General features: G+C 33.1%; 1 protein-coding gene across 8 annotated transcripts in view; it reads right to left on the bottom strand.

Moving 5' to 3' along the window:
• MEF2C (myocyte enhancer factor 2C) overlaps window positions 1-15,952 on the bottom strand; it is a 188,627-nt gene that overhangs the window by 72,225 nt on the left and 100,450 nt on the right. For all 8 annotated transcript variants that reach the window (XM_039326076.1, XM_039326082.1, XM_039326065.1 and 5 more), the window contains one exon: window positions 13,874-14,077. In XM_039326076.1, coding sequence (XP_039182010.1) covers window positions 13,874-14,077 — 204 coding nt within the window. The remainder of the gene's footprint in view (window positions 1-13,873; window positions 14,078-15,952) is intronic.

Consider the following 15,952-nt stretch of genomic DNA (forward strand, 5'->3'; position numbering starts at 1 on the left):
AAATGCAGTAAAAACCAATCAATAATATTCAGTACATGGGTGTATATAAATAACATTTGTTTACTACAACAAAGGGAAAAGTCAGCAAATTAGAAATTTAACTCAGGTTTTGTCAGAAATATGTAAATAAGAGAAGAATTCAAAGAAAGTTAAGAGCAAGTTATCTATACTATATGCAGCAATGTGAAAGAGGGTGAATAAAAGAGTCCCTTAATAATAAACATGAAAAAAGAATTTGCTCGTAAAAAGTTTGTCTCCCTGATACAGCAATAAATAGATTACTACTAGGCTGGAGTTGCACAGGGTCAGTCATTCTATTTTTCCATGCAATATGTACAGATACAATATGGGAATTCAGTCTTGGCAATTAGTAATACACCACACAGACACCATCACACCCTGTTTACTGCATAAAGAGGTCATTTGTGGTCTGCCTCCGTTACAAAAAGCATTTGCTGGAGAGTGGGGCATGTTGAAACGTGCAGTAAGACAAAATTCCTTATAAGACGGAAGAAGCCTAGAAGAGTTAATGTTGATAGATACAAGGCTTCTAATTCTTCGGGAATGATTTAAGTTCTCTCTCATCAATTATTGTCCTTTGTCTTTAGAGCCTTATCACCAGTAGCATTACAGGAACTGAGTATAACAATAAACAGGACAAAATAACCTTTTGAACTTTACAGAGGTTTCTGTACAACCAGCTGTGTAAGATTATTTTTAATTTTTAAAAAAGTCCTCAAAACTCTTCTGCCTAAATAAAAAGTAGTAATAAGATACATAGAGTTCATCCATAAACAGGAATATAAATTTGCTTCTCAATCCATTTTTAACATCGTTATTTATTGATTGATGTTCCTCATATACTCTGTGCTTCAGTAAAGTAAAGTCTCCTTAAAGAGCTTAGTTCTGACAACTACATGGCCATGGCCGTGAAGTTTTCTTGGAAGCAATATAGAAGGGGTTTGCTATTGATCTAGCATTAACAAAACCAAAATAAATCAAAACTGTATTTCCAAAGCAATACCTTTCATGAACAGAATATTCTCTGAAGTCCTGCACCTTTTAAAGAAGATGCAATCACTCTGAGAAATCTTAGAAGCTCTGCTATCAACCTGCTTAGTGCTCCATTAAAACTGAAAGAATGCATTTAACTCCAGATTACTCACTTTCACAATGTTGAATAATAAATGTAGAAAAAAATTCAAAGACATTGTAAGAGTTAGCTGGGATATTATAATATACCAGACCACCATTAAAAATTTTAAAAAATATCATTTCTCAGTTTGGGTGACTCTTGAAAACAATCCCTAAACACAATTGCAGTAGTGAAGTATTAAATTAAATTTATGAAGAATTAAGTTGTATCCTTATTGGACACTGTTATAATATCCATTTAAAGAAAGAAAAAAAGAAATAGCTTCAAATCCTGTGGAAAGTGAAGGAACCTGTAGCTGGAGAGAGCTGGGAAAAGACTTCAGGAAAAGCCAGCTATTTTTGCTGCTGTGAAACAAAACCTTGTCTTTGGTAAAATGTTTACAACTACGAGAAAAAAAATATATCCTCGAGCTAAAATATTTATTGGCACCTAGGAGTCTGAAGAGAGCAAATGAGGCCTTTTTTTTTTTTTTAGGACACTTTATCATCGGCTACATTCTCAAAGGGATCTCTGAATGAATAGAGCTGGATTACTCAGCCTTCAAGTCCACGCCCATTCCTCTCCATTTTCCTTGGCAAGACTGAGAGCCAAGCTATTTTTAGTGAGGTGGCTTTCTATTTTTAGGCAACCAGCAGTTAGAGACATTTGTTAGGGGGGGAAAATTGAAATAAAAATGAACACAAAAAGGGAAGGGGGGGGGGAGGATGAAGCTTCCTTTCTCATAATGTAAAGCAAGCTTTTCAACCTGTAACTCCAGGCAATTCAGCTGCTTCCAATCTTGTAAAAATAAAATAAAATCCAAAAGTTCAAGAATTTAAAAATAAACCAGGCCTCTGGCAAATAGACCAAAATACAACAAGCTGTTACTATGTGAAACAGTGACTAAAAAAACAAATGACTGGATTAAGGAGGAGGAGGAGGGGGTAAAACAAAGCCAAAACAAAACATTAGAACTGTTAGGTTATAAGAACATTACACAGACATGCAAGGTTTTTTTCTTAGCTTTTAAGCCAATTCTTTTATATCTTAAAGAAAGTGGCACAATATTGATTCAGATCCTTTTTTTCTATTAAAAGAATTATTTGTGAATCAGTTTTAAAGAATTTGCTCTCCCTTTTCCTGTTTATAATATTGGTCTACTATGATTCCTACCATGAAAACATTAGGCTGTGGTTAACAGGAATGGAAAGTCTATGGAAATTAAAGGGCCTTGCCAGTTTCAGGGCATTCTGAAGCTGATTAGAGAATATAATTGAATATAAACAGTGAGCCATGGCCACTAAAGATGCATTTGGCAATTTTATGCTGCATCAACAGAAACCCAATTTCAAAATAATGGTTCCAATAGAATAGAATAGAATAGAATAGAATAGAATAGAATAGGAAGGGACCTTAGAGATCTTCTAGTCCAACTCCCTGCTACCATTTCAGACAAATGGTTGTCCAATCTCTTTTTGAAAGCATCCAGTGATGGAGCATCCACAACTTCTGAAGTCAAGCTATTCCATTGGTAGATTGGTTGATTGGTTGAATTGTGAGATTCCACTTAAAATACTATGTTTAATTCTGAGCTCTGAAAAGTGGAGCTCATCTCTGTGACAGAGGCACAATGCCTTAGAACCTCCTCAAATAAGTAGAGGATGAGAGATCATCCATGTATGCTCTGGATGGTTGCTCTTCACAAGGAGACCACAGGACAGCAGTTTTTCACTGGTTTAAATGCTAGGAGATTGTGGAATTAGCAATTTTGCTTCCAATCACAGTGGAGCCTTTTAAAGGACACTACGTTCATAAACTTCACTTTTTCATCCCTTTTGGAAATTTGTTTATTAAGTACTTCTAGCTATTAGAGACTTTTGGAATGACAAGTCTGAAAATGCTGGGTGAGTCTGCCTTTTAATCCTGAATAAAAGAAAACTTTAATTATAATCTTAAGGATATAAATAACAGGAAATAAACAGCTAAAAGCTAAATACTCTTTTTTCTAGGAAAGTTATAAATGGACTAAGGATCCAGATAAAATTGGAATATTGAAACTTTTACATTAATATTTTGGAATTAATTACAGAATATAAAAACTTGTTATGGGAAACAGATCCTCTTTTGATTTTTACAAGAGGACATTAGTGGGGTCTAATGGTTTTAGAATGAGGAAAGATATACCCCACTCATGATTGGTTACAACAATAAAAATATTGAAGGATACATTTAAAGAATGGAATCAGAAAATTATAGCCACAATATCAGCAAATGTCACCAATGATATCTGCTTCTATGAATATTGAAGGGGTTGTGATATCACTTTTCAAGTGTTTGAATAGGAGTTGCAGAGATCCATTTTCTATCATCCCAGGGTATATAATTGGGAATATTAGGAAAACTTTTCTAACAGTTACCAACTCAGATTTGTCAATTCAGCAGAGCCTTGGACTTGATAGCCTAAATAACTGATCCAAATTTTGTGTTTCTGTGAATAAATATAACTTTCTTGCAAACTCCTGACTATAATACAGAAATCAAATACTTCACAACTTTTCTACCATAGCATAATAACTGTCAACTGGACTTAATTAAACTTTTCCTTAAATCAATTGGGAGCAAACTGCAGGAATAACCTAGCATACTTTCTAATTATTAGGGCTGTAAAATCGTTCAGAAGGGGGAATTTGAGAAACAACCATGTTCTGCTATGAACTCCCTACATACAGATTATATTTATGCTAGATATGCCACTGACTTTTCAACAAAACACAGCATCGCAGTATTTTAAGTAGCACATCTGCACAACCTTACTGCTTACAAATCACAATTATTGAACAAATGAATTCCATAAAAATTAGGAATTAGACCCTTATTTGTATGTTAGCCTTACTGTATTAAAACCAAGTGGAACAAATGCCTAATTCTAAATATGTTTCCTTGGAAGAAAACCCCATTGGTTGCAATGGAATTAACTTTTTATGTGAGGAAATGCTAGTTGCCAAACCCAATACTGGAAATATTGAGTGTGGGGGAAGATCAACACCAAGAGGGAAAAGTTCCTAAGTCTATCCTTCATGGCCTAAGTTTGCTTTGAAAAATATCTCCCCCAAAAGCCAGTTTCTCTTTATATTTGTACACTTCCAGATTTAAAGCCTCTTTCATGAGGGGTTTAACACAGACAGCATCTATAGGAGAAAATTGATACAAGGAGGTGGCTTAAATATCCCCTCTATTTCCTGAATTATTATTGCCTTCATGTATTTATCTCATCACAGAATTTCATCATGACATTTACCATTATGGAATTGGTAAGCATAAACTATTCTTTAAGAATAGCCATTCATTAAAAATACACATTAGGAATACATAAAACATCAAGTTAAAATGCTTATGTGTAGGAATTAAAATGCCCAATGCAAAAATTGATAAAGAGGAGGGCTGGTTTATTTTATTTTTCAACAAACTGTTGTTCTACTATCTAAAATAATCCAAGCCATATTTACATGATATCAATTTTGAGCTACTAGAATTCTTATTCTGGGAAAAACAGGGTAGAAAATCCTTTGAATATGAAGTTAATTTCTTCTTTCTTTCTGAAACTGAATGAATTTTTTTAAAGATGCTTTCAAACTTTGGATTGCTTTTTCATTTCTTGCATTTGCACTACAAGATCACTGTAGCTCTAGACTCCCATGGTCATTTTCTCCAATTCTTGAATCTGTTGCTGCTTACTACTCTTGGGATAATTGTCATTTCCTGCTAGCAATTGCTGTCTTGAGAATCAAATTCACAGCTATTTGCAAATCTGCTGAATTTGGTAAAGCAAGCAAAATAATAATAATAATTTGATAATGCATGTGATCCTTTTTAAAGAAACAGTAGGCTATACTATCCAGCTCACCTATTAACTTTAAAATTGCTCGATCCAGAAGATATACTTGATTGCTGGAATGGCTCCAATGACTTGTATTTTTTAAATTATTATTTATAGTTTTCTACTTGCTATTCCAAGTTAATAAATCCTCCTTGCAACACATTCCACACAACTCTCACCATGCCTTAAAGAAGTAGGTAGGATACGGTAACCCAAATTTATCTGTTGTGATAGTTTAAAGGACATCTAACTTCAGAGGCATTCTGTCTCTGAATGCCAGTAGCTAGGAAAAATGTTAGGACAGAGCTATATTTCTTAATGCCATGCAAATACATTAGCATTTTTTTTTCCCAGTTAGAAAGAAAGGAGTATGATCTTAGAAAGTCTTCAAAGGTGAAGAGGATTTCAGAGAAATTCTCATTGATGGAGGAAGCTAAGGTAGATATGTGAATGCTCTGCCTTTCGTTCCATTTTCCAATACACTAGAGTTATTTTGGTTTCATGTACTTCAATCATATTCCAAGAAAAACCAATTATGATGGAGCTCTTCACCTCAACGTTTTCAAGAACAGTATACTGTTATAGCTAAGAAAGAATCCTGCTTTTGAGAAATTTTTTTGGGGGGGATGTTTCCTTTCCACAGATAATCTCTTACAAGATCATTATGCCAGTTGTAATATCACCTGTCCTAATTGTAGAATTCTCATTTGACATGTTATTATGGAAATTGGGATGCTCAGTTGGCCTTTAAGATTTGTTTCATTCATTGCAAATTGAAAATGACTCTTGCTAACAATATCTCTGCTAAATCTGATATGATAGCATAGGAGGTTGCTTACTTCATTACATGTGAAATTGACTGTCATATTGATGGAGACATTCAAGCTCTGAACTAGCCATATCTCTATTGTTTAAATGTGAATAAGGAAGGATGGAATATTGAAGGATATATGAAGTCCTTACCCTCCAACCCTGCATTTTTATCATATTTAAGACTACTTAAAATAAATGAATAAAGGTTCATAGCTTGAAATAGTGAGAGGTGCTTATTTATATAGATAAGAGTCTTAATTGATATAAAAAGCTTTCAGAATCTAATTAACCTCCCAGTTGATCATTAGTACTATGACCTTTAAAAATAATTGACAGATTTTTCCTCCTTTCAATGCATTCAGACTTTCTCACCAGGTAACTAATCTTAGGTATGCTATAGAATCTACTACAAGAGAGATTTGATGCAATAATGTTCAATAAGAAAATCAGCAAAATGAGACTCTGACATTTCTTTCAAACTTAAGGTATCACTTATGTTGCAGTGATGTGCATGAACATGTACTCTCTGTACAATCCAAATAAGATTTGTGCTTAATGGTCTCCAGGTTTTCAGCATATTCAAATTGCCATTATTACTTAGTTTTAAGACTCTATATGATCCCATATAGATTTTCCCAACAACTAGTCATTAGCACAATAAAGCACTGTTAGAGATTTGTAATAACACCTGGATAAAGAAAAAAACCTCCTACCATCATGACTAATGCTATTTTGTCATATATACAGGATCCCAAATATTGGTTTGGAACAGGGCTAAATCATACTATAAAATTAACACATTGTCTAATAATATATGTCCCCACACAATAATTATATAATGTATATGAAGAGTTTTTAATAATATAATGAGCAAGACAGAAAGAAGCAGTGAGACATCTGACAATACTGACTTCTCCATCTGCTGCTGCTGCTGCTCCTACTATCTGAGCAAATGATCTGATGTGATATTGACTCTGCATGACCATGATCACTCAGCTGGTAGCAAATTTTGCAGAAATTAGTAAGATTTACTGTCAAGTAAATATGTTTAGAAATGGATGTTTCATCATTTATGAAAACATAAGCATGAGATAGAAATAATATGGAGTTACTCTCACACTACATATCCATTTTAATTTATATTAATTGCTTGCAAATTCTTAACTTCAGAGAACCTGTCACAAAAAATTATTTAAATGGAATTCCTGTGTGTTTGTCAAGGAGTAAAGTGTAACTATTTTGTAGAATGTATCAAAATAAATATTTAGTTTATGAGATGCCAGCCAGGATTACAACTGATATCAATGACAGGATTCTCCATTATCTTAAGACTTTGAAGCATTTTAGATTTATTCTCTGAAAGATAGAACATAACATCTGTCTGCAACCTGTTAAAATAGTATGTGAAACTAGGAAAAGGAATGGTGATTTAAGATGTTTATGCTGATTTCAAAATATTGTACAACTCTGTTTACTATACTAACAAAAACAAACTTTTCTTAAGTATATGAATGTAATACTATCTGGTATATGTTGTTGTTGTTAATTGTGAAGTCTTGTCCGACCCATCGCGACCCCATGGACGTTACTCCAGGTCTTCCTGTCCTCTACCATCTTCTGGAGTCCATTTAAGTTCATATCTACTGCTTCAGTGACTCCATCAAGCCATCTCATTCTCTGTCGTCCCTTTCTTCTATTGCCCTCAATCTTTCCCAGCATTAGGCCCTTCTCCAGTGAGTCCTTCCTTCTCATTAGGTGGCCAAAGTATTTGAGTTTCAACTTCAGGATCTAGCCTTCTAAAGAGCAGTCGGGGTTGATCTCTTCTAGGACTGACCGGTTTGAACGCCTTGCAGTCCAAGGGACTCGCAGGAGTCTTCTCCAGCACCATAGTTCAAAGGCCTCAATTCTTTTGCGCTCAGCCTTTCTTATGGTCCAACTTTCACAGCCATACATTGCAACTGGGGAAACCATGGCCTGGACTATACGCACTTTTGTTGGCAGGGTGATGTCTCTGCTTTTTAGTATGCTGTCTAGATTTGCCATAGCTTTCATCCCCAGGAGCAAGCGTCTTTTAATTTCTTGGCTGCAGTCCCCATCTGAGGTGATCTTTGAGCCCAGAAAAATAAAATCTGTCACTACCTCCATTTCTTCCCCATCTATTTGCCAGGAATTGAGAGGGCTGGATGCCATGATTTTGGTTTTCTTAATGTTGAGTTTCAAGCCAGCTTTTGCACTCTCCTTTTTCACCTGCATCAAGAGGCTCTTTAGTTCCTCTTCACTTTCTGCCATTAGAGTGGTATCATCTGCCATTAGAGTGGTATCATCATATAGGAAGGAACAAATAACAGAGCATATATGCCATAGTTTATTACACCAAGATTATTGGTCTGACCTAATATTATTTCACTAATCCACACAGCAAAATAGATCAGTAATTTTATTACCTTGCCACATTGTTGGGAGGTATTTAATTGTTGGGAGGTATTTAACATTTACATGGTGGGTTAGTGAAGGCAACCTAATAATCTTATGACTAAATTTGTTTGATTGGGAGCATTTTCCTTATACTCCATGCTTCTAGCCACTCGATTATAGAAAATCTCAATTCAGCAATTCTGTTATAAAAGAACAATGTTAACAGTACTGTTTTCATTTTTTTCTTTACATTGTGCAATGCAATTCCATTAAGATCATTTAGATACCTGGCACTAATTCCAGTGGAAGCCAGCCTACAATCATGGAGAATAATAATAATTTTTACTGTGTTCTTTTATTAGATTTTCAAAGAATCTGAATTTAACCTGATTTGGTCTCTCCCAAGGAAAGATCTAAGACCGAACAAAGATAAAAACTGATTTTTTTCCTCTTGATTTGAACCAAACATGCAATCTCTTATCTCCTTTTTGAGAATATAAACAAAAATTGCTGTAGAGAAGACCCAGATCCTAATCCTAGGGTTTCAGTAATGTAAATTTAGATATTTAACTGAGCAACTTGGAGAACACAGGAAAAGAAAAGGAAAGTTCTCCAGAGGATCAAGTCTATATTTAGCAAAAAGAAGTATGATAAAAATCAAGCAGAGTCAGATCTTTGAAGAATGAAATTAAGGGAAAGCTACTAAGGTTCAAAATTTAGAAAGAAGGGAAAAATCTGAGCAAAGTAGGTTAACCTAACTATAAAACAGCAATCATGGTAAAAAGTAACAGGCTAGTAAGAACAAAGAAGGGTGAAACATCTAAGAAAAGCAGAGACGTAAAAGACTGATTTACCAGATTTAACAGAGAGGGTGAATGAAGGGAGAAGCAGCATTTATGCAAAGAAACAGAGTCAGTGGAAAAGCAAAAAACTCAAAACAGACTGTAGGACTTTAAAAGATTTGTGATATTCTATGTAACAATGAGGCGGTGGGTAAAAAATTAAATTAAAATTAAACAAAAACACCAAGTAAATGTTCAGATGTTACAGCTGAGCAACATTTTAATGTATATTAAAACCATAGACAATAAGAATATGAGAGAACAAATGATAGCAGAATAAAACTGTTTAACATTATCTTAATGTTGATTAATGATTAAAATTCTGAGATATCTTCTCCCCAGATGCTAAGTGTTCAATGAATCTCATAACAAATTCAGTTCACATATAATATTTCAAAAAAAATGCCCAATTATTTTACATTTTTGTTTAATAAATGTTTTGATAAAATATGCAGATTCCAAATTTGCATTTTGATTCATGGAAGGGTTATGATTCTATGTTAGCAATTTTGGTAAGAACTATTGTTCTTAAATTGTTTAAAAGGACAAAAGGTTCAGTTGCAATAATAGTTTTTGTTTTATCACGCCCTGACCTAAATCTGTTATGCAGGACTGAAATAATTCAGCAACATAAGCAAGGTATCTTGAGATAAGCAAGACTGCGATATCTTCCCCCCATAAAAAAAACCATTTAATTTTCTATTAGAAAACAAAAAAGATGTGAATGCAAACAACTGAATCTAATTACTATACTAACAGTTTACCTTCTAAGATTGATTGGTCTAATGATTCTTAGTCAAATTCAGTGTACTTTCTTTAGGGTTGTTCTGCTGCTAAATTGCACATTAGAAACAAATGTGCCAATAAAAATATTTTTTTGTAAATTCTGGCAAAATCTTAAGTTCCTTATATCTATAGAGATTTTCAATCATTAGTTCATGGTTGTCCCAAAGCTTTTTGAATGAGAAGTGAAATATTTTTTTTTAAAAAAAAACCTCCAAGAAAGTGTAGCTGCGTTTTGGAAAAGCACTTTTGAGTGAAATTCCTTAGTTATTTTACTGAGACGTTATGGTAAGAGTCTTTTCTTTTGTCCATGGATTAAAATTGTATTTTGAAAAGAAACAAAAAAGATTATTATGTAGAATTCTGCTCTTTCTCTCACTTCGTGATCAGAAAATGAATTGGGGCTAATGGTATTTTTATTTTTAAAGGTAGGAGAATTTTTTTTCTTAGTGACAGGCATAAGTTGCTTGGAGTCCCTTTATAGATGGATGCTAAGTAAATGCTAAGTAAATAAATAAATCTTTGAACTGTAGACCCTATACCTGAAACATCTAGAGACTAAATTATGAATTTTCCTGCATCTTTCTTATTCCTTGCCTTTTGTGGAGTACTGATTAACAATTCAGGACAATTCAAAAGCTGGGTCATTCTTCTGTGCCATTAAAATAATAATAAAACTAAATTGTTTTAATAAAAAGTATGGATAATAACAGACTTATTTGTTAGGAACAATTGCTCTTGGAAGCAAACAATTAAAATACATTTATTGTTGTTTATGCCTAATTCCTACATACAGTTCCCATAAATGTGGTTTGCTGTGGATTTGCACAAAGGCATCCCACAAGGCATTCTATTAAATACTAAATTAACAAATTAAAACCTTAGAAAGAGATGACATCCATATCATCAACATGTATGCATTTGGACACTTGAATCCCACAGAAATTAAACTTATAGATATAAAATATTTATCTGTAAGAATGCAGAAGGTCAGTTAAATAATCACAAGATGAAATTGATCCATTTTCTGCTGTCTTGAAAAAGAACTAAAAATAAAAAATCCACCCTGCACAAGAAAAATACCACATTCTTGATGTGAAGAATAGTCCCTTTATTTGATGATACAAGTTGCCTTAAAAGGCTCATTCTTAAGTATAATTGATGGAACAATTCTAAACTGCAATTGCAGGATCCTGACAAGTCTGAACTTGCAAGGCAGCAATGAAGAAATAATCTTCACTGTATTTCCTGTTGGTTCTTTTTCTTTAGAATAATCTCGTCCACAATGGGAGAGAGCAGTCTTAAACCAGGCCACATATACAGCATTGTTTTTTCCAGACTGTAGATATGGTAGAGAAACATCTCATCTTCCTTTTTGCCTATTATTCCAACCTTATTTGGACAAGGTCAACTTTAAAGCTGGGTAAAGAAGCAGAAGGGAAAATTTAGCACCTGACTACTATCAAAAATCTGGGTTTCAGTTTTGGTCTTGGAGGGTTAAATCTGTAATGGTATAGCTCTTAATACATTATCCTAGCAGCCATAGAATTGCATAGGATTGGCAGTGCAGATTTTTGTCTTTAAATACATCTTTTACTGAGGTATTTAAATATTGAAAAGATGACAATTCTTTGTTCTACACCAAGACATGTACTCAGATACTTTTTGTGTACAAAGCTGCCTGCCTCTTCAGCTTTTGTTTTCTTGCTTCATTGTACTGGCAACAGTGATGCTAATTATCAAGTAAAACAATATAATTATACTGAAGATTTTTTTGGCTAATGTAAAGATTCTTTTTTCCCCATATACCCCCACATACTGCAGAACTATTTCCTCTGACCCTGAAACACTGCTGAATCCGGAATGACCTCTGCACTCTATATTTCGTTCTGAATATAGAAAATCACATCCTTTCAAGTTAGTAAGCTATTTTAGCAGCTACCAAGCCATATGGTAAAGAACAATACAGCAAGCCTTTTGTATCTCTTTTGTGTGATTATTGTTTAACTGTTTAACTATTCTAACATGATTGTCAATGTGTTCTTATAACTACTGCTTTTTTGGTTATAGAGAGTCTAAAACGTTTGCTGACATAAATTAATAAACAGCCACAGCTACAGATACACAGAATTGTGTATTATACATTTGTCACCAAGCACAGGAAGTACTTCTGTTTGTCCATGACCATTTACCAATATCTTTATTTCTCACATTTAACCATTTCTTTCTCTTAGAAATAAAAAAAAATCCATCAGCTTCAAACAAAAACAAAATAGCACTGTACTATAAAGACATAAGAGAAAAGTAGTTGGAGTTATCACCAAGGCTACATTATTCAATAATTGTGGGTGAACATCCTATGGCTGCAAATAGAGCCTGCCTACAAGATTAACATTCACACAGCCTGCTGCTAATGACAAGAGTCTGATGTTATGAGGAATCAAGAAGAGAAAATGAAAAATGAAAGAATCCCTGTATCAAAGATTTTGGGAATAGATAAGATTATTACTATTCAAAGAAATCTAGAGACACTAATCTAGATCAAAGAGTGTAGAGATTTTTAGGACCAAAATTACATCTGATAATCTTAATTTTTTTTTAAAAAAATTGAAATGGTACATGTTGTTTATTAAAATAAGGCATTTGCAGAAAGTATTCCATGAAATATCCTGTTACAATGAATATATTAATCATTCTGCAATTACCCTCCATGCATGGTGGCATGTTTTGTTCCTGTACCTGCACTTCTATTTTGAAATCATTTAGCATAACTAATTTCAACATTTCTAATCAATTAAGTGTTTCACACAATAGTAACATTTCTTTCTATTGCCATAAACAACTCTTCTGGGAGAGATTTCTTCTACTAGTTATAAAATGGCAACAAGGGATGGAGATGGCAAATTCCTGCAGTCAAATAATTCATAATGGAGAATGTCAAGCCACATGGGAATGCAAGTTGGGCAACATAAGGTTCCTGTTAGGTCAGAGTGGTCTATCTCATCAAAAAAGATCATATTGTTTTATTAATATGCTATTATCAAGGAATTTTGAGAATAGAATCTTCTCTTATTTGTTGCTAGTCAAGAACTGAAGGAAAGAAAGAGCATTTTAATGGTCCGCTGTAAATGTTAAGAATAGCTCCTAAGAATCCACAGGAAGGCCTATAACAGTAATTTATTTACATTTTTTTCTTCCAGATGTTGACTGAAAATATAAATTTATCCAACTTTAGTAATCATCAATTTTTTAGCAGTTACTTTTATTGCTTAAAAATATTATCTCTAAATTTAATAGAAGACTAGAATATCAGTTTGAATTTGCATTGGGATTTTTGGAAGTTTGGATGGACTTCACTTACTGTTTTTGCAGGATTATTTGTGCATTTTTTGTGTTTGCATTGAAATGCAGAATCAGAAATACAAGTAGCCATCAGACATGCACTTAAACTCTGACTCCACTGAAATCAGCAGCAAATTCTTTAAGATTGTTACAATAAAGTATGTATTTGTTTAAGAACCTTAAGGCTTCCTGAGATAACTCTTATTTACTTCTTTGTTTAAGATAGTCATAAGATTCCAAAATAAATTGATGACAGCAAGCAAAAAATTAGAACACATTTGAAAATCAATGCTATTATTCTCTTCAGAACAACAAAATAATATACCAATCAATATATATTAAGGAACATGTATGAGGTAAATTTACCAAAAGCTTCCTTTACTTGCATGGTTAGACTCATAAATTATATTTCACTTGCTAGAGCATTACAAAATATATTGGAGAGTATATCTTTAAATATGAATCCATGGTTTCAAAAATTTGTGAGATTGTATTTTATAAGATGAAAGCCAAATGAACTAATAAAAAGAATGCACTAAAGTAGGAGAGCGTTTTATTATGAACTGAACTAGCTCAGGTAATCATCACATAGAAAATGAAATCAGTTACAAACTAGTATAGCACATTATAGGGAAAGAAACCCTCCTTATTCAGTATAATTCTTACCTCGACAATATCTGAATTCGTTCGACTCTCATGCGGTTCATTGTATTCTGTATACTTCAGCAACACCTTGTCCATATCAGTGCTGGCATACTGGAAAAGTTTATTGGTGCTGTTGAAGATTATGAGAGCAATTTCACAGTCGCATAGAACACTCAACTCATAAGCCTTCTTCATTAACCCAAATTTCCTCTTCGTAAAAGTCACCTAAAACAAACAATACAGGTAGAAATCAGGTTTCTGATTTGGGTTCTTTCTAAATTGCTTTAAATTCTGGATTCTAACAAGTTCAGAAGTGGAATGCATAATATCAATGCAGAGTGCAAATATATACAGAATAGAATTCATTATTGGCCAGTGTGGTTGGGCACACAAGGAATTTGTCTATGGTGCATAAGCTCTCAGGGTACATACAAGTAATAGTGATAATTATATATATATAATGAACAGCTAACTGAAGGAAGGCTTGAATGACATTCATTAATCTGGGCATCATCTTTACAGATTTAAAACTGAACATTTGATATAATAATGCAATTCATAATACATAATGTCACCTTTAATGTTGTCCTTACATCAGCTATTTCATATATTGTTAATTTTCCATATTTTTTATTTTCATTTACTATAATCTAGTTTCTTGCTTGTAAACCTACCAATATTTAAATTTGTAATTCATTGTTCTCTATAGAGAACTTCATATATACTGTACGTTCTTCCTTGTGTCAAATAACAGACTGTTTAAAAAGGACTGCTTTCTAAATAGAAAATATTAATGTTTTCTTCATCAGGCACTGATTATAATATACAAATCTAACAGGTTTCTGATGTAATCAAATCAAACCTATAATGTTATGGCTAAGGAACAAGTTACATGCTTTGAGGCTATTTAATTAGTTCTAGTTTCTATCAGTTCTTTAATGCTATCAATAAGAATATCTGCATGTGTTTCTATAAAGCATAAAACACTCCAATATGCATTATTCATAAAGGTGTGTTTTAATCTTCTTATAGGCCTAATGTATGCTAATGCAACTGCAACCTGCCATAAAATATCATTTAACCATACTATGGAAAACGTAACATGAAATCCTTTTCATGTCACCAGCCAGCCCATCTCAGAAATGTATCTAGTTCCCTGTTCTTTGCAAATTGATACTTTACAATATAAACAAACTACATTTGCATCTGATACATTATTTCTATTGATTTTTTACTAAACAGATGCAGAAGTCTAAAATAATTTTCAAATGAATTCATATATTGCTACATTGTATTCAGATGAATACACACAAGTTTATCTACTATTTATTAAACCAGAACAGTAGTATTTAACATAATTTGCAATAATATTCACATTAACTATCAAATTTGCTGTAGTGCATCACATTAGTATTGATCTACAAGCCAAAAGATATATAACGATCTGAGTACATATCTGAGTAATGCTAGTGGAGTAAATCAATATAACTCTGTGGAATTCTAACTATTTCAATAGGATTCATTGAAAAGAGCGTAGGTTCTAAAAATAATGCAATACTTAATTAGTTCAGTGCAGAGCTCATGAAACCAAACTGCACTTTGTCAAAGAAATTGATAAAATATAGCCATGTAGTACCAGTATGGATGTTTATAGCCATTTTGAAACTAATGTTATTTCAAGCTGGACTTTTCTTTGTAAAACATGAACATATTTTTTCCAAGGTTATGAGTTTGTATATGATTTGTTTTTGTTTTTTTTTTAAAAAGGGAAATAGTCTAGACCCTAAAATATGGATTGGGCTGGATATATAAGTCTCATACCCTGTTACTGCATTTGAAACTATTTTCAATGAAACTTGCAGACCACAGTACTGGAAGAAGACTGTCTGTATATAGAATAATTTTTGTTGAAGAAAACCTCAGAATTTAGCATATTAAACATTCTCACCATCAAAAGTATATTTTGGAACAGAAATATCTATAAGACCACTGTTGTTTACAGTTAGGTGTTTCTGAATATTGAAACTGACCACATGAATGTGCTACACAGCACATACTAATCTTCATGAGATTTGTTGTAGACTTTTGCAAATGATTTCT

This window comes from Crotalus tigris, unplaced genomic scaffold (assembly GCF_016545835.1).
Source record: "Crotalus tigris isolate CLP2741 ecotype Arizona unplaced genomic scaffold, ASM1654583v1 scf7180000017613.987060, whole genome shotgun sequence".
In the NCBI taxonomy this organism is placed as follows: Eukaryota; Metazoa; Chordata; class Lepidosauria; order Squamata; family Viperidae; genus Crotalus; species Crotalus tigris.